General features: G+C 55.5%; 2 protein-coding genes across 4 annotated transcripts in view; both read left to right on the top strand.

Annotated features, from left to right (window-relative positions):
• Positions 1 to 5389, top strand: part of SIN3A (SIN3 transcription regulator family member A) — a 66883-nt gene extending 61494 nt beyond the window's left edge. For both annotated transcript variants that reach the window (XM_025884076.2, XM_025884077.2), the window contains exons 20-21: positions 348 to 555; positions 2713 to 5389. In XM_025884076.2, coding sequence (XP_025739861.1) covers positions 348 to 555; positions 2713 to 2943 — 439 coding nt within the window. In that variant the 3' untranslated portion in view covers positions 2944 to 5389. The remainder of the gene's footprint in view (positions 1 to 347; positions 556 to 2712) is intronic.
• A 733-nt stretch (positions 5390 to 6122) lies between these two features.
• MAN2C1 (mannosidase alpha class 2C member 1) lies at positions 6123 to 17992 on the top strand. Of its 2 annotated transcripts, none has more exons than XM_025884079.2 (26): positions 6123 to 6280; positions 6555 to 6680; positions 7113 to 7236; positions 8602 to 8672; positions 9774 to 9951; positions 10281 to 10470; positions 11747 to 11853; positions 12024 to 12134; positions 12440 to 12532; positions 12669 to 12785; positions 12967 to 13062; positions 13164 to 13309; positions 13687 to 13810; positions 14131 to 14252; positions 14336 to 14421; positions 14548 to 14703; positions 14900 to 14997; positions 15167 to 15261; positions 15486 to 15590; positions 15673 to 15829; positions 15924 to 16067; positions 16430 to 16539; positions 16662 to 16741; positions 16852 to 17000; positions 17084 to 17193; positions 17266 to 17992. In XM_025884079.2, exons 1-26 carry the CDS (start codon positions 6180 to 6182, stop codon positions 17390 to 17392), a joined length of 3123 nt encoding a protein of 1040 aa, XP_025739864.1. In that variant the 5' UTR covers positions 6123 to 6179; the 3' UTR covers positions 17393 to 17992. The 2 variants fall into 2 exon arrangements, with proteins under 2 accessions (XP_025739864.1, XP_025739865.1); XM_025884080.2 differs by having other exon boundaries at positions 14887 to 14997; positions 15129 to 15261.
• The last annotated feature ends 11 nt before the right edge of the window (positions 17993 to 18003 follow it).

Below are 18003 nucleotides of genomic sequence, written 5' to 3'. Positions count from 1 at the left end.
TTTAAAAGCATCCCAAAGCAGAACTATAGTGAGTGATTACGTATGTGAATTCAGAGAGGCCTAGAAGGTTTAAAATCAAAACTATCAGTGGCTACCTCTGCCAAGGCACATGGGATTCAGAGAATCTGGGGTAGGAGATGGTTAAAGATTTCTACTTTATATTCTATGTATTTCTGCATTTGAAACTTTTTTTTAACAATGAAACCATTGGAGATATATATATAGATATATGTAACTAAAATTGTGATAACTGCTATAAAGGCATAGGAGGAGAACCCCTTTGAGGGGACTCATAGGAATCTGCATCTGGAGGAGCTCTGATCCTGCAGGGCTTCTCTGCTTTGTAGGAATCTGAGGCGGATCCGGAAATGTCAGCGTGGTCGAGAACAGCAGGAAAAGGAAGGGAAGGAAGGAAACAGCAAGAAGACCATGGAGAATGTGGATAGCCTGGATAAACTGGAGTGTAGATTCAAGTTGAATTCCTACAAGATGGTGTATGTGATCAAGTCAGAGGACTACATGTATCGGAGAACTGCCTTGCTCCGGGCTCATCAGGTAAAAACCGGTCACTGGAATTTCTCCATACTTCTCCCTCCCCTGCCAGACCCAGGCCTACTATAGAGGTTCCTGACTGTTTCTCTCCCTTTATGAGAACCACCTCTTGGATTTGAGAATTGTTGAGTAAGCAGGTGTATTAGTCTATTAAAGATGTCAGAACAAAGGTCCACAGACTGTGTGCCTTAAACAACAGAAATTTATTGTCCTACAATTCTGGAGGCTAAAAGTCAAAAATTGAAGTGTGGCAGAGTTGGTTTGAAGCAGGGCTGTGAGGGAGAATCTTTTCCATGCCTCTCCTCGCACCTGGTGTTCTGCTGGCAGTCTTTGGCCTTCCTTGGCATGCAGGTCTCTGCCTTCATCTTCTTCACATTGCGTTTTCCCTGTGTGCCTGTGTCCAGTGTCCCCCTTTTAAAGGGGGCCGGTCATACTGGACTCTAGGTCTACCCTACTACAGTCTGACTGCATCTTAACTGATTACATCTGCCACAACTTTATTTCTAAGTCAGGTCACATTCTGAGGTACTGGGGGGAGGACTTCAGCACAGTGATTTGCAGGGGACACAGTTCAACCCACAAGAGCCAGTGACACCTCAGCAAAGCTACTCCCAGCTTTTGCATTTCAAGTGGTATTGCTTATGAATTCTCTTTGTTCTCACATGCTGTCTCAATTGTGAAAGCTTCCTGGGGCAATTTTGTAGCAGGATTGTACCAGGCCCTGGGGCACAATCAGGAAGGAGAGAAACTAGGTGAAGTGATCATGGGGAGCTGGCATTCAGGCCCTGTTTGTGTGGTGGGGGAGACCTCCCTTAGGAGGTGACGCTTGAGGTTGGAACAGTGACCAGAATCCAGCCTGGTGAGGACTTGAGGGTTGGTGCTTTCTAGATGAAGGAAACCAGCAAATGCAATGCCGGAAGGGAGGAAAGGACTCAGCATGTTTGAGAAACTAGAAGCATCAGTGTGGCTTGAGCCAGAGGGAGAGTGGCATACTTGGAGTTGAGGGGTGGGCAGAGACATCATCACTAGTCTCATAGACTGTGGTTTGGATTTTGTTTGCAATACATGGGGACATTGTTGACAGGATGGCTTGGACTGCTGTCCATCCCAGTGGGGACGATTTGGGGCATGAAGTTGGAAAGGCAGAGAATGCTCAAAAGATGCTCTTGTCCAAGTGAGATGTGACTGAGGGTGGCAGTGAAATTGTAAGAATTAGATCAAAGGTACAATTTGGAGATAACAGTTGTCAGGATGTGGAAATGATCGGATGTGAGTAGGTAAGAGAAAGTAGAACATCAAAGATGATGCCTGGTCTTGTTTTGTTTTGTTTTTGTTTCTGCTTGAGTAAATAGGCAGTTTAGGGGTATAATCTGTTAGGAAGGGGGGTTGGGGGCACATCAAGCCTGTGCTTTGAACTGCTGAAGTTTGAAAGGACTAGAGATCATACAAATAGGAGATGTTGGATAGACTTCTCTCATGATGCTGTGTGTTGTATGTCTGATGCACATTATTTGAGGACCTGGGTAATACCTAATTCATCTTTGCATCGCCTACTCTGCCTCACACATAGGCACTGATAAACATTTACTGGATGGGTAGGTAGGAACATAAACCTCCCCTGAAGGTCTGCCGTGTCCCATGCCCTGCTAGGCAAGGTCGGGTAATACCCTGAAGGGAAGGTGGGTTTTAAGCCCTTTGCCTTGCTCTTAGTAGGAGTGGATTTCCACGCTGACAGAATGACCTAATAGCTGCAACTCATTGTGTCTCATTCGGGTACATTAGAAGCAGCTGGGCTGCTAGTTTAAAAATGCAGATTGAGGAAAACGAGGAAATCTGTATTTTTATCAGATTCCCTAGTTGATAACTAATGAATGCTAAAAATGAGAACTACTAAGCTCGTTCTGCTCAGACCCCATGTTGGCATTTCTGAAGGGGCTTTACGGGTTCCAGCTCTTTACATGCTCTGTGTTTTTAGTCTCTTTCAGTTTTCTTCTTTAAACAGAGACTCCTAACTAACCGATAGTATCAAAGGCTTGACCCCACATCCTTTCCTCTGCTACTTTAGGAGAAAATTAGGCTTTGTATTTGAAGAGGTGTTTTTTTGTTTGTTTGTTTGTTTTGTTCATTGTTGGTTTTTTTTTTTCTTGCTCTGTTTTGCAGTCCCATGAACGTGTAAGCAAGCGGCTACATCAGAGGTTCCAGGCCTGGGTAGATAAATGGACCAAGGAGCATGTGCCCCGTGAAATGGCAGCAGAGACCAGCAAGTGGCTCATGGGTGAGGGGCTGGAGGGCCTGGTGCCCTGTACCACCACCTGTGACACAGAGACCCTGCACTTTGTGAGCATTAACAAGTACCGTGTCAAATATGGCACAGTGTTCAAAGCCCCGTAACTGCAAAGCCAGAGCAGATAACTTGAGGGGGGTGTGTGTGGGGAGCGCGTGCACTCACGCACACTGAAGAAACAAGGAAGATGCCTTTCAAGCCTCACTGGGCCTCTCTGGGACATGGCCACCTGATCAGTGTGTGGCTGGTGCAACCTGGCACCAAGTGGGCTACATATAAGGAACATGGATACCTTACAAAGCCAGAGCTGGAACTTTTCCCAAGGGGTTTGGGGTCTTAGCCTGCCCTGGAGGGGAAGGAAATCCATGCAAGCACAGAGACATGCAGCTTGCTTGCACACACCAGCAGAGCCAAGACTGGAGTCTCTTGGGGCCTGACCTTCGATGAAGGAGCCAGATGCTGTTCACACCTTGACTGGATGGGCGTGCACTGACAGACTGGGGAAGGACTCACCGCTCAGATGGATTGTAACTCTGATGGTCACTGCTCCTCTCCTCTCCCCCCAAAAGGAAAAAAAAAACTGGATTTGATTTTTTTTTCCCCCCTCCTGGTCACTCGAGCACATCTAGATCACCCATTAGATTTTATCTGGGACCTGCAGTTTGGCTTTGGGATTGATCATCTTGTGGGTTTTTCCTGACAAATCCCTCGCTGCCCACCCTTTACACTCTCCTCTGGTTCTCAACCTCAGCAAGTTCAAATCCGTCGTCCTTTTTAGCTCCCGTGGAACTGTTTTGTACCTGCTTCTTTACTAGTCTACCCTAGTGCCATCCACCAGCTTTACTCTCTGACACACACACACAGACACACACGCACACAATTTTAACTTGGTTTTTCTTTTTCTTTTTTTTTGTAAATAATGTACATACTGTCGATTTTTTATTAAAAGAAATATGCTTTGATGTGCTAGCATAACTGCTCTAGCTTCTTGTGTACCATAGTTCTATGTGGCTTCAGATTTAGTACCTATGAACAGATGTACAAGACATTTATTACACTTTTTACCAAAGGGAGTTACTGTTGTAGTACTTTTGTGTAAAACTTGTCTTCCCCCTTGCCCCAGCTTTTTTTTTTTCTTTTTCTTTCTTTCTCTTTCTTTTCCTTCCTTCCTTTCTGTCTGTCTTGTTTTCTCTCTCTCTCTCTCTCTCTTTCTTTCCTTTTTTTTTTGTAAATAAATAAAGCTTGGTTCTTACTTAAGGAATGAACTCTCAACCCAAGTCCCTTGTCCTCACCAGAGAACTAATGTGGAGCAGGGATTTGGGCTTCAGTTCCTTACCCTTGGCACAAACAGGAATTTGCTTTAAATAGTTACCAGTTCATTGCACTTGTCCCAAATCAAAATATTCCAAATTTTTAAAATAGAATACTTGATTCTTTTAGTACATGTTTTTCCCCTTATTTCAACTGTTTGGAAATATTTTCTATTTGGGTAGTTGTCCGGCTATTTGGTTTGCATTTCTCTGTGTTGTTTTTCTTATCCTTAATTGGAAATGGGGGTGAACAACTTAAATACCAAACCAGTATTTGAAAGAAATGTGTACAAGGTGTGTAGTATAAATGGGGTTGGGAGAGAGAAGATTTGCTACATTATTAGCAACTGCAAGTGGAATATATATATTTTTTAATTACATAAATTTAGACCGGCAGACCAGACATTTAAACTGAGTGATTAGGAGTTTTATATGTCTTCACCCTGGAGTTTCTGAACAAAGACCAACAACCTCTCCCAGTACTCTGGTAGATTTATTCTCCATCAACCATTGCCCTAGTCTCAGTTGTAAAGTAACCAACAGTGTTTTGTGTGGTTTTGTTCGCCTAAAAACCCCCAACACTGCCACCAAAGACTACAAATTTGGCGGCTTCTGAACTTTAAAAACACATGGTATAGACTTCTCCAGTTTTAGACCTTTTTGTTGCAGGGGAAAAGGAGAGACTGAGCCCCAAAGTGTAGGGGGTGGTAAAAGAGCCTTGTGGGAGGAGATTGTAGGGTGAAGGCGCCAGTGCCTGACTTGGAGGTACAGTGATACATATTGATTGAGGGGAAAGATCTTCGGGTTTTCCCAGCAATAGCTCACCTATCGCCCTCTGCTCACTCAAGAAAGGTCATGTTGACTTGGAATTATGGGAGAAATTGATGGGGTCTGACCAGGGGCAGCCCCAGCTGTTAGCTGTTCTTGCACTGTTACGTCCAGACCTACCTGCCTGCAGGTCAGGATCTGGTTTCAGGGCCAAGTTCAGGAGAAAATGCAACCCATCAGGGCAACCAAAAGAAGAGGGAGCTTCACCTACAGCCAAGGTTTTCACAAGCACCATCTTGATGCCTCCGGCCTTCTGAAAACTGAACTCCCAACTCAGCCCAACGTGTTATAGCAGCGAGTTATCTTTAGTTTAAATCACGTTTGGTATTCTGTACTCAGTCATCTTTCCCTGTGATTTGCACTTGAAATGTGAACTTGGTCAGTATTTTCATTAAAATACCAGGGCTAATGTGTATATACTTTATTCTTAGTAATGACTTTATAGACAAACACTGCTTGGCAATCCTAGAAGGGGGAAAAAGAAACTGCCAAGACTACTAGGGTAAAGATGAAATTGGAGGTGTTTCTGGCATTGTGGCTTTTCTGAACTCTCCAGTCCTGTGTGGTGAAATGTTATTCAAATGGGATCTTGAATGCTATGACTGATTGCCATCACATCAAAATATTCTCAGGGTTTCTGGTGATGACAGCTATACACACAAAATATGTAAGAGGCGGCTCCGGTTCTTGCGGTGCAAAGCCCTCCCTATTTAACACATGTCTGCCGATCAGCTTCAAAGCACAGGTCCTGGCTCCTGGCTCTTCCCACGTTCAGCAGGTTTTCGAGATAGCACCAGAGGTCTGGCTGGGCCTGGAGAACTAGCCGGTTCCCGCTTGTGGCTTCTGAGCCCGGGTGACCTGCGTCTGCAACAGCTGGGGCTCCCGCCTGTCCTGCCTAAAGTCCCCGGTCTCTGTGTCGGGACTTTCGGAGAATCTAAGCGTCAAACTTGCCGTTCTACTTAGGGATTTGCCCAGTGGCTCGCCGGTTCGGAAGAGCTGGAGGAGAGCCTCGGAAACCGCATTCTTGGCTCTCAGCTGCCCGCTCAAAGTTCAGCGCGGCGGGGCTTCCGAGAGCCGCCAGTGTTCCAAGAAAAGCTGCCCGGGGACTGAAAGACGCCCTTCGGACGCCGGAACCTTTGGTTCCCGGCTGTGGGCCCCACCGGCAGCGGCAGGGGCCTTCCGGGGAGAGGAGCGGGCGCGCGGCGATGGCGGCGGCGCCGGCCCTGAAGCACTGGCGCACTACGCTGGAGCGGGTGGAGAAATTCGTGTCGCCGCTCTACTTTACGGACTGTAACCTCCGCGGCAGGTGGGGGCCCCCTCGCCCAGCGCGCCGGCCCGCCGCGTCCGCGCGCGCCAGCCTTCCCTTCCGGAAGGAAACCCAAGCCGCGGCCACCCGGGCCGAGGGACGAAGTGCCCGCCGCGGACAGGGCAGGGGCCTGGGAGGAGGGGTGGGGAGAGGCTGTGCTGGGGGGCAGCTTTCTCGGCGGTGGATCGAGGGAACGCGCATCCCCATTGCCAACTGGCCCGCGGGCGGAACGGGGGCGGCCTCGAGCGCGCGCCTACCCGCTCCTCCCGCCCAGGCTCTTCGGGGACAGCTGCCCAGTGGCCGCGCTCTCCAGCTTCCAGACGCCCGAGCGGCTTCCCTACCAGGAGGCGGTGCAGCAGGAGTTCCGCCCCGCGCAGATCGGCGACAGCTTCGGCCCCACGTGGGTAACGCCCGGAGGGAAGGCGGGGCCTGCGGGCAGCCCCCTCCGTCGCTCCCTGGCTCGAAGGGCCACACCTCCACTGTCGTCCCCGGTCCTAGACAGCCACTCGGGGCAGAGCAGCACCCTCTGCTGGAAGCAGCTCCCTGGTCCCTCATTTTCATGGAAGAGTTTTTATCCCCCCGCCCCTGCCTTCTCCCAGCACCTAGACACCCCTCAGGAAGACACTCTAGGACGGATCACAGACCCCTGACTTGTTTGCCTTTTCCCCTCACCTTGCTGCACACGTTGTTGCTCCTTTCTTGTGGATCCAAGATGAATACCTTGTGATGCTGTGGATGCTTGGAGAAAGTCTCAAGTCCCCGCTGACCCTTAATCCAAGGCAAAAGGAAAAGGGCTTCGACCCCTAGGCCCATCCCATTGGCTGTCTTGCAGGTGGTGGACCTGCTGGTTTCGGGTAGAGCTGACCATCCCGGAGGCATGGGTGGGTCAGGAAGTTCACCTTCGCTGGGAAAGTGATGGAGAAGGCCTGGTGTGGCGAGATGGAGAACCGGTCCAGGTGAGTAGCCCTAGGGATGGGTTTGGCCCCCTTTCAACCCAGGTCTGTGAAGAAGGCACAGCTTAGTGGCTCTTCCTGCAGGGTATCAGAATTTCAGGACTGGGGAAGTTGCCACTTGGGCCCTCGTGTGATAGGTCCCTCTCATATTGGAAGGTTGAATGGATGGCTTATGGGTCTTAACATAATCATAGTGCTAAACCAACCCTGCCACTGACTGGCCACTTTCTCATTCTGGCCTGAAAATAGTTGCTAACCGAGTACAATAATAATAGACACAGCAGATCCATTTATTAACCCTCTACTAGGTACCAGGTGCCAGACTAGTGGCTTTGCAGACCATATCATTTTTTAGTTGGTTTTTGTTGTTGTTGTTTTGTTTTTTTAGAGGGGCGAGGGGGAGAGGGAGAGAAAGAATCTCAAGCAGAATAAGCACTGAGTGTGGAGCCCAACATGGGGCTCAGTCTCACAATCCTGAGATCATGACCTGAGCTGAAATCAAGAGTTGGACGCTTAACTGACTGAACCACCCAGGCGCCCCTATTTTTAGTTTTTAATAGACCAGTTTTTATTATATATAGCATATACTTATGGGGGAAAACTTTGAAACAGTTCTGTATGGTATAAAGTAAAAATTCAAGTCCTCTTGCCCTGAAGTAATGGATCTCTCCCTATCACAGCATCCCCAGTTTCCCAGATATACCAACAATTAAGTGTCTTGTTTATGAATCCACCCATATCAGGTTTAATCTTTATAATCATATGTGGTGGGTCTTTATGCCCATTTACAGATAAAGAAACTAAAATATACAGAGGTCAGTTCATTTGCTCAGCTTCCATTCCAGTTAGACTAACTTCCCATCTCAGGGTAGGACTGTTGTTCTTTTGGTATGGAAAGATGGTAAACCCCTCCCCCTCCCCTCTTTCCTTTTATTGGCTCAGCAGAGGTCTCCTGAGTGCCCTCTCTGGGCCAGGCCCCATGCTAAGCGCTTGGGATATAGCAAGGAATGAGGCAGCCCTGCATCTGACTTTACATAGAGTTCCCCTTCAGATACTTACTCAGTGATACAGGGGCCACCAGAAGCCAAACCCACGCTTCATGGTACCTGCCAAGACCCTTCCCATAAGATCAGGGGCTTTTGTGAAAGCTGGCAAACAGGTGCCATTTGGTGATCCTGGCACTTGGGCTGCCGTGGGGTTTGGGAACGGACTACCAGGGGTCCCTGATTTGCCAATCTTGGCCTTGAGTAGGAGAGAGGAGCCAGGCTGGGGACTAGGTGGAGAGACCTGGCCTCCCTCGGCTTATATATTTCACCTGAACTGTCCAAAAGCCTCAGGCCCTATCTCTTTCATTCCACTCCCCACCAGGGTTTGACCACAGAGGGGGAGAAGACCAGCTACGTCCTGACTGACAGGCTGGAGGAAGGAGACCCCCGGAGGTGAGGGAGTCCCCGTGCCCTGGTTAACCATGCTGGGGGGCAGGGGCCCCAGTGGGTGAGGAGGAGCTGAGGCCCAGAGTGACCCAAAACGCCCACCTCCAACACAGGCATCCTCAAATCTCACAGTTTGTTTTTAAAGAGTAGGGGTTCCCCCCCCCCCCCGACTAGAAAGATACTGTCTCCCTTCTTGTGGTAAATACAAGAAAGCACAAAGAAGTAAATGACTCCCATTATCCCACTACCTAGAGGTGAGCATTAACATTTCAGCACTCACCTCAGGAACTCACTCAGGTGTAGTTCTTACTAGTTAAGGTTGTATTTCTTTGATAATTTGCACCTGATTTTTTCGTCCCATATTATGGGCATTTTATGACACCATTCAGAACTCAGACATAGTATTATTGTATTTCTAATATTAACACTGTAGCTGGTGCTTCCAGATACTAGCACTGTGGTAGTGAGTAATGTGGTCCTTGACAGCAAGGGGGACTCACAGAACTTATATGATTACAAAACTGATGAGGACTATGAAAGCAGACACCAGGAGCTCAGTATGGGCAGCTGTCCCCGACTTAGGAGAGGGGTGGCAGGAGGGTCAGGGAAGGCTTCTCCCAGGAAGTCCCGTTTGCTCTCCGAAGACTGAATAGAACAACAACACAGGCTACCATGCGGCTCCAGAGAATGGCCTGCCCTGTGCTGGCTGCTGGATCTTTGCTCTCCTGAAAGACTGGACCTGGGGGATCCAAACACGTTTTTTGTATGCGAAGAGGGTTCTGAGACCAAGGCAGTGCTTCGTTTTTTTTTTGTTTTTTTTTTTCAAGGCAGTGCTTCGTAAAGACAGTTGTGGAAATGGAAATAAAAGGCTGGGCAGCAGCATAATTCACACGGTTCCCAGCTTGGCTACTTATTGCCCCTGCCTGAGGCAGAACGCTCATCAGCAGAACAGGACCCTCTTGCACAGACCCTGACATACTGTGGGATCTTCTGGGGGGTGGACCCCGCAGGCGAACAGGGACGGGTCAGTGGATGCCTCCTTGGTCCTCCCTCCCCAAGCCCCCCCTGCCAATCCGTTGGCCTGAGGCTGCCTCCCCACATTTGTAGCCTGACCATCTATGTGGAAGTAGCCTGCAATGGGCTCCTGGGGGCCGGGAAGGGGACCATGATCGCAGCCCCTGACCCAGAGAAGATGTTCCAAGTGAGCCGGGCTGAGCTGGCTGTGTTCTGCCGGGATGTCCACAGACTCCTGGTGGATCTGGAGCTGCTGCTGGGCATAGCCAAGGTAATCGACACCCCTTCCCCACCCGCTCGCTCTAGAGCCCTTCCCAGCGCCCGTCCCCCGTCCCCAGGGGGCGGGTTGTATCTTGGGTTGGAGAGTTGGGAGTCTGGGAATCCAGAAGAGGGAGTGTATTTCTGCCTGCTTGAGTATTGAAAGGATTTCCCTCTGTAAAGGGGAGGAGGAAGACAGTACTAAGCAGGGGGAACCAGAAGGAGCAAAGGGTTGGAGGTAGGGTAGAGCTCTGCTGAGAACCATTGAGATGTCAGCTGGGGCCGAGTTCTGGAGACTCCCCTTGCTCCAGACGGAGATTAAGGGGCAAAACCCTGCTGCAGGGCCTTGGGGAAGACAACCAGCGCAGCTTCCAGGCCCTGTACACAGCCAACCAGATGGTGAATGTGTGTGACCCTGCCCAGCCCGAGACCTTCCCAGTGGCCCAGGCCCTGGCCTCCAGGTTCTTTGGCCAACGTGGAGGAGAAAGTGAACATACCATCCATGCCATGGGGCACTGCCACATTGATACAGGTAGGGCAGTGGCTGGCCGGGTTGGCTGGGCAAGGCAGGAGTGCCCTGGAAGCACTGCATTGTCCCCAGCAAGCTCTTGTCCCTCTGGGACCTCAGTTTTCCCCATTTATAAAATGGGCTTCACTAGGTGTGGCTTCATTTATTCTTTTAACAAAATCTGAGGCCCCACGTGGCCCTTGCTAGATATTGGGAGGTAGGCCTATAGAGACTGATGGCTGTAAAATAGGCAGACAGGGTTGGGGCCATGATGGAGGCACTTAACCCTAATGGGTCAGGAGGACTCAGAGAGGCTTCATGGAGGAGGTGACCTTTGAACCGAGTGAGAATGAGTAAGAGTTTGACAAGGGTGTCCCAGTCCTCAGAGGGGAGTGATGTAGAAGTAATGGAGATGGGGCTCATGTGCAGGGGCAGGTTTCCTGGGCATGGGGGGTGGGGGGGGTCATGAGTTCAGCTTTGAACTTGATGAGTTTGCAGCATCTGTGAGGCTTATGGGAAATCTGCATTTTTTTTTAAGATTTCTTATTATTTGAGAGAGAGAGAGTACGAGTGGGAGGAGGGGCAGAGGGAGAGGAAGAAGCAGACTCCCCGCTGAGCAGGGAGCCCCACAAGGGCTCAATCCCGGGACCCTGGGATCCTGACCCAAGTTAAAGGCAGACGCTTAACCGACTGAGCCACCCAGGCGCCCTGGGAAATCTGCATTTTTAACAAGCTCCCCAAGGTCCTGATTCTGATGCAGCTAACATTTCTGAACCACAGAACAAGGCTGTCTGTGCTGTGCCATGGTTTGCAGTGGAGTGTGGGAGTTCTGGGCTGGTGAGGAAGGAACCGGGGCCTACAGGTCAGGAGGGGCTGGAGTGCCTCCCACAGGACGGCTGGCCCAGGCAGATCCGTCTCGAGATGCCGTGCCCCGTCTTCTGCAGTATCCACCCATGTGTTAACCCCTGCCACCTTTTATAGGATCCTCTCAGGGGTGGAGGGCCCTCAGCCTCAAAGTGAGGCTATTCCAGGGCATGGGGCCTCCATTTCCCGACTTGTAAAACTGACAGTCTCCTTTCCCCAGCCCCTACTCCCACCTTGCGAGAGTGTCTTGAAGTGAAAGCTCAGAGGGACGCCAAAGGGCCTTGCAGGGAAAGGGGCCTGGGATGGGAGGAGGACAGCCCTCTGGAGGCCCAGGCTGGGGGGGCAGGGTGCTGGGGCGGCAGGGGTGAGGCTGGAGATCTGTGGGGAGCTGGGGACCTTGCTGTTCTCCCTCCACCTCCGACCCCCTCCCGTCCAGCCTGGCTTTGGCCCTTCAAGGAGACTGTGCGAAAATGTGCCCGGAGCTGGGCGTCAGCCGTGCAGCTCATGGAGCAGAACCCGGACTTCATCTTTGCCTGCTCCCAGGTCAGAGGGACACCCATTGTGGGGCAGTCTGAGGCTGAGGTCCTGGGGGCTTCTCACGCCTGAGGAGGAGGACTCTTCCCCACCCTCAGCCGCCCACTGGCCCCAGATGCTCAGGCCTGGGTGCAGTCCTTGTCACTCCTGCCTCAGCATGGGTCCCATCTGCCCCACAGGCACAGCAGCTCGAGTGGGTAAAGAACCATTACCCTGGCCTACATGCCCGGCTCCAGGAGTTCGCCTGCCGAGGGCAGTTTGTGCCTGTGGGGGGCACCTGGGTGGAGATGGTAAGTGCCATCTGCAACCCCTCAGCCTCAGGCCACGCTGCTGTGGCCTCCCCTCCTTGGCTTTGCTGGTAGGTGACTTTCTGCAGGCCCTTCATCCCCCTTCTGGGGTGGGGAGGCGGCTGGGAAACCTCCCCTCCAGCAGGTAGAGCCCTGGGCCCGAAGCGAAGAGATGGACAGCCCTGGGCACTGGCTGTGAGCCTCTGTCAGAGCCCTGGCTCCTCCTGCATGGGCTGGGGGTGGCCCAAGCTCCTGCCTGGTCCCCGTTGGCACTGATGCCGGCTGCCTCCGTCTTCACACACTGGTAGGACGGGAACCTTCCCAGCGGAGAGGCCATGGTGAGGCAGTTCCTGCAGGGCCAGAGCTTCTTCCTGCAGGAGTTTGGGAAAATGTGCTCTGAGGTAGGCTGGAAGCTGCTGCACCTGCGGGCAGGTGGGGCTGGAGCTTGACCTTGAGCCGGGAGAGGCTGAGAGGCTGGGGCTGCTTCACCAAGAGCCCCGGCTCCTGCGTCCCAGAGCCCCTTTCCCCCCCCCGCAGTTTTGGCTCCCAGACACGTTTGGCTACTCAGCACAGCTCCCCCAGATCATGCGCAGCTGCGGCATCAGGCACTTCCTGACCCAAAAACTGAGCTGGAACTTGGTGAACTCCTTCCCGGTGAGCAGACCTCAGGGGACCAGGGTCCCCACCTGGCCCGTTCATCTCCCGCCCAGCTTACTAAGGGGTCCTGGACCAACCACCCAACCCCCACCCGGAGAGGCTGTGTCCCCCTCCCCCACCAGGGTTACACAACAGGCCTCGGCCCTGACTTGTCCCTCTCCTGTCCCCCTCCCCATAGCACCATACTTTTTTCTGGGAGGGGCTGGATGGCTCCCGTGTGCTGGCCCACTTCCCACCTGGCGACTCATACGGGATGCAGGGCAGTGCGGAGGAGGTGAGGGGGCACCCGGTGGCTGAGGTGGGGGGTGAGCGTGCTGGGGAGGGCTGGGTGCCCTGTCCTAGGCTGACCTGGGTTGCCCTGCCCCGCCTGTCCAGGTGCTGAAGACCGTGGTCAAAAACCGGGATAAGGGGCGGAGCAACCACAGTGCCTTCCTCTTCGGCTTTGGGGACGGGGGCGGGGGCCCCACCCAGACCATGGTGGACCGCCTGAAGCGGCTGCACAATACGGACGGGCTGCCCAGGTCCGCCCTGGCCCTCCAGCAGCCCTTGGACCTCACTGTGCCCTGGCCTGCAGCCCTGCTCTCCGCTCAAACATTCGGTCCAGCTCCTCTGAGGGACCTTGCCTCGCTCCAGTCCCGCACCATTGGCTCTTCCCAGCTTCCACCCTGGGGGCGGGGCGGGGGGGGGAAAGCTGCCCGTGGGAAGGGGCTTAAATCTACTGGAGACAGAACTCTCCTGGTGTGTCCACAAGTGGCTTTGCGTGGACAGGGAGCATTCTGGAGGGGGGTGGGGTGCTCCTTTCTGTCGGGGCTGGATCTCTCGTCCACTCCGGCATGGAGGAAGGGTGGGCCACATGGTACCCCCAAGGCTGGGCGACCCAGGCTGTGGTCTCCCTCAGGGTGCAGCTGTCTTCTCCGGGGCGACTCTTCTCCGCACTGGAGAGCAGCTCAGGGCAGCTGTGCACGTGGGTTGGGGAGCTCTTCCTGGAGCTACACAATGGCACCTACACCACGCATGCCCAGGTCAGGAGCTGCTCCCTGAGCCCAGCAGGGAGCGTGTGCCCTGGCTCTGTGGGGGCCAGAGTCCAGTCCAGACCTGGGGGGAGAGGCTTGTGTTCCGGGGCGGCACCAAGAGGAGAGAAGTACCAGAGCCAGGCAGGCCAGGGGCCTGGAGGAGGCAGGGCTGAGTTGTCCCTGAAGAAGGCAAGCTGCAGGCTGAGTGGGGGGCAGGTCAGCCACCAGAGGTTTTATCTGGGAGGCCCTGGGGAGCCTCAGGGGTTCTGAGCATGGGAGGGCTTTGGAAGGTGGCCTGGGACTGATCCCCCCACCCCAACCCTGCACAGATCAAGAAGGGGAACCGGGAGTGCGAGCGGATCCTGCACGACGTGGAGCTGCTCAGCAGCCTGGCTGTGGCCCGCAGCGCCCCGTTCCTGTACCCAGCAGCCCAGTTGCAGCACCTCTGGAGGTCAGCCCGGCTTCTGCCTGCCCCCGCCACCGCCCCGAGCTCACTGCAGACAGCTTCCCCATCCCCACCCTTGGCTCCCGCAGGCTCCTGCTCCTGAACCAGTTCCATGACGTGGTGACCGGAAGCTGCATCCAGCTGGTGGCAGAGGAGGCCATGTGCCACTACGAAGGTAAGGTTGATGACCCGCCTGCCGCTGTCGCCGACGCCTGGGGCAGAGCCCAGAGTGTGTCCTGTGGGATACTCGGGGCCCATCCCAAGCCCACCGCCCACCCATGACCAGCCGGTCTCCCCACAGATATCCGTTCGTACGGCAACACACTGCTCAGTGCTGCCGCTGCAGCCCTGTGCGCCGGGGAGCCGGGGCCTGAGGGCCTCCTCATCGTCAACACGCTGCCTTGGAAGCGCACTGAAGTGTTGGCCCTGCCCAGGCCTGGTGGGGCCCACAGCCTGGGTAGGAGCTGGGGGGAAAGGCTGCTGCTGCAGTAGGAGGGACCGAGGCCAGACCCCGGGGTGGGGACACTGGCCCGGGGCTCGCTGCCCCAGGACACCCGAGGCTGGAGGGAAAGAGGGGGAGGACCCACCCACCCCTCAGGCAAGGCTCCTGGAGGGTCAGGGAGGCTGCACTGATGCCCAGGCTTCATCCCCAGCCCTGGTGACAGTGCCCAGCATGGGCTATGCTCCTGCCCCTGCCCCCACCTCACTGCAGCCCCTGCAGACCCAGCAACCTGTGTTTGTGGTACAGGAGGTGAGTGTGGGCACATGCTGGTGGGCGGGGCCTCTCCTGGGCCATCCCTGACAATGTGGGGATTCTGAGCTCCCCAGCTGGAGCAAGTGGTGAGGTGGGGGCTGGGCTGGGGTGCTGTTCGTGGTGGGAAGTCCCCGCAGACTCAGCTTCAAGGACCCCTCCCGCCAAGACCGACGGTTCTGTGACTCTGGACAATGGCATCATCCGGGTGAGGCTGGACCCAACCGGCTGCCTGACGTCCCTGGTGCTGGTTGCCTCTGGCAGGTGCCAACTCCTCATTGCCCTCTTCCAGTGCCTGGCGGGTGGATCCCAGACCCCGTTTCCTCTGTCCCCTGGTCCCAGTACTGCCCATGGCAGCCCACCTGTGCCTCTGGACCCACACAGGGCAGGGCAGGCTGGGCTAGGAAGGAGTCCCCTTGTCCCCTGGGCCTCTCCCTGCCCCCACCCCACCTCAGGGTCATAAAGCACCAATCTCTGCATCCTGCCAGGGAGGCCATTGCTGAGGGCACCGTGGGGAACCAGTTTGTGCTGTTCGATGATGTCCCTCTGTACTGGGATGCATGGGACGTCATGGACTACCATTTGGAGACACGGTTCGGTGTGGGCAGGACCGGGGTGGTGGTGGGTCCCCTCCATCAGCTTGCCCTGGCTCAGCTCCGCCACCCCATCCCACAGGAAGCCAGTGCTGGGCCAGGCAGGGACCTTGGCAGTGGGCACTGAGGGTGGCCTGCGGGGCAGCGCCTGGTTCCTGCTGCAGATCAGCCCTAACAGTCGGCTCAGCCAGGAGGTCGTGCTGGACATTGGCTGCCCCTATGTCCGCTTCCACACTGAGGTAGCAGAGAGCAGGGTGGTGGGCATCTATTCCCGGGTGTGGCTGGGGAGGAGGGAGCTGCCCAGGCCTGTGTGTGTCTGTCCTTCCACCTCAGGTGCACTGGCATGAGGCCCACAAGTTCCTGAAGGTGGAGTTCCCCGCCCGCGTGCGGAGCCCCCAGGCCACCTATGAGGTTCAGTTCGGGCATCTGCAGCGGCCCACACACCACAACACCTCTTGGGACTGGGCTCGATTTGAGGTCTGACATGGGGTGGAGTGGGGTTTGGATCCTGCCCAGCTGGGAAGAGACTGGTGTGGTGTTGGGTCAGGAGGAGGTCGCTGATCAGTATTTGCTGGCTCCTGTGTGCTAGGCCTTGTGCTAAATGCTGTGTTCGGTTTTTGACACTCGTGCCCATTTGGTGGGGGGTGAATTCTATTATCCCCATTTCACAGATGAGGAACTGAGGCCTAGACAGGTTGGATGGTGTGCCCAGCGCCTCCTGTGGTGAGAGCTGGAGCTCCATCTGCGGTCCCAGAGCTGGCTCTCACTGTGGCCGACGGGAGCTCGGGAGCCCAGGGAGGGGGCGGGGCCACCAAGCGGCTCTGGGATCTGCCCTCCAGGTGTGGGCCCACCGCTGGATAGACCTGTCAGAGCACGGCTTTGGGCTGGCTCTGCTCAACGACTGCAAGTACGGCGCGTCAGTCCGAGGCAACGTCCTCAGCCTCTCGCTGTGAGTGGAGGGCCCGCCAGGCCCCGGGGGGGTGGGGGGGGCCCGGCATCGGGGCGCGGGTCCTCCGGGGCCAGAGCCTCCGCAGTTCCAGCCCGGCCCACCCCCAACCCTCCCCACCCCAGCTTGCGGGCACCGAAGGCCCCCGACACCACTGCCGACATGGGACGCCACGAGTTCACCTACGCGCTGATGCCGCACAAGGGTGGGTGCTGCGGCCCCGGGCCACCTCTCTGCCCTGCTCTGAGCCTCAGTTTCTCCCAGCGGCCCGTGGGCAAAACGCCAGCACGCCCACGCCCCCACTCCCATTTCCAGGCTCCTTCCAGGACGCTGGCGTTATCCGCGCTGCCTACAGCCTCAATTTCCCCCTCTTGGCACTGCCTGCCTCGGGCCCGGCGCCCGCCGCCTCCTGGAGCGCCTTCTCCGTGTCCTCGCCGGCGGTCGTGCTGGAGACTGTCAAGCAGGCAAGGGGCGGGGCGGCAGGGGTGGGGGCGGGGCCCCGTCTGGGTCCACCCCGGCCCCGCCCACCACCCGCCTCCCTCCGCAGGCGGAGACCAGCCGGCAGGGCCGCACGCTGGTCCTCAGGCTGTACGAGGCCCACGGCAGCCACGTCGACTGCTGGCTGCACACGTCGCTGCCGGTTCAGGAGGCCGTCCTGTGAGTGGGGGCGCGGGGTAGGGGTGGGCGTCCTGCCCTCGCGGGGCCCTCATGACCCCCCCTGTTCTCCAGCTGCGACCTCCTGGAGCAGCGCGACCCTGCCGGCCACCTGCCCCTTCAGGACTCCCGCCTGAAGCTCACCTTTTCTCCCTTCCAAGTGCGGTCTTTGTTGCTGCTGCTGCAGCCCCCTCCAAACTGAGTCCCTGACGGTGGGGTTTTACGTGTGGAAGGCTTCGGGGGCTCCTCACTTCTGCCTCCCCAGCCTGAAGCAAGGATCAGTCACCTCTTGAACAATAAACCCTTGACTCAGGAGCCCTGCTAGCAGTAGTTCCTGCTCACTCTCCTCGGGGCCTGTCCTCAGGGAGGAAGCCTTTTCCTCAGGCGTTTGGGGGCAGGGGCAAGATCCGAACTTATCAGTGTGTGCAGGGTCTGGGTTGCAGCCCCTACCCCCCCCGAGATTTGGGATATCAGTGACCACAAGCTGGCAAAGAGACCAGGGAGGGGAGGAAGCCAAGAGGGTGGATTCCGGCTGGCCGCCCACTAGGAGAGGAGCACTGGCCGGCAACAGTGCTGGGAATTCTGGACTGGAGGAGCTGTGGGCCCCCCCCCCCCGCCCGGGGCCAGGGTCTCTACACCACCTCCGAGAGGCTGTACCTGCAGAGGCAGGCCATCCTCTGAGAGCCAGGGCCTGGAAGACTGGGATGGGGCTCAGTCATCCTTGCCCAGGTGGCTCTCCTGTCTCCAAGGTCAGGCAGTAGTTTCTCCCAGGTTGGCCTTCCTAGACCTTCGGCAGCCAGCCCAAGAAGTGCC

The sequence above is a fragment of the Callorhinus ursinus genome, unplaced genomic scaffold, assembly GCF_003265705.2.
Source record: "Callorhinus ursinus isolate GAN/ISIS: 27379988/994484 unplaced genomic scaffold, GSC_fseal_2.0 scaffold25, whole genome shotgun sequence".
NCBI lineage: Eukaryota > Metazoa > Chordata > Mammalia > Carnivora > Otariidae > Callorhinus > Callorhinus ursinus.
This window is presented reverse-complemented; position numbering and strand designations above follow the sequence as displayed.

Bases quoted from the DNA above. Each gene is read 5' to 3' on its own strand.
- MAN2C1 (XM_025884080.2), top strand. From the start codon at position 6,180: ATGGCGGCGGCGCCGGCCCTGAAGCACTGGCGCACTACGCTGGAGCGG. The intron at 12,135-12,439 runs GTAAGTGCCATC...ACACACTGGTAG, and splicing joins GGGGCACCTGGGTGGAGATG to GACGGGAACCTTCCCAGCGG. The intron at 17,001-17,083 runs GCAAGGGGCGGG...CTCCCTCCGCAG, and splicing joins TGCTGGAGACTGTCAAGCAG to GCGGAGACCAGCCGGCAGGG.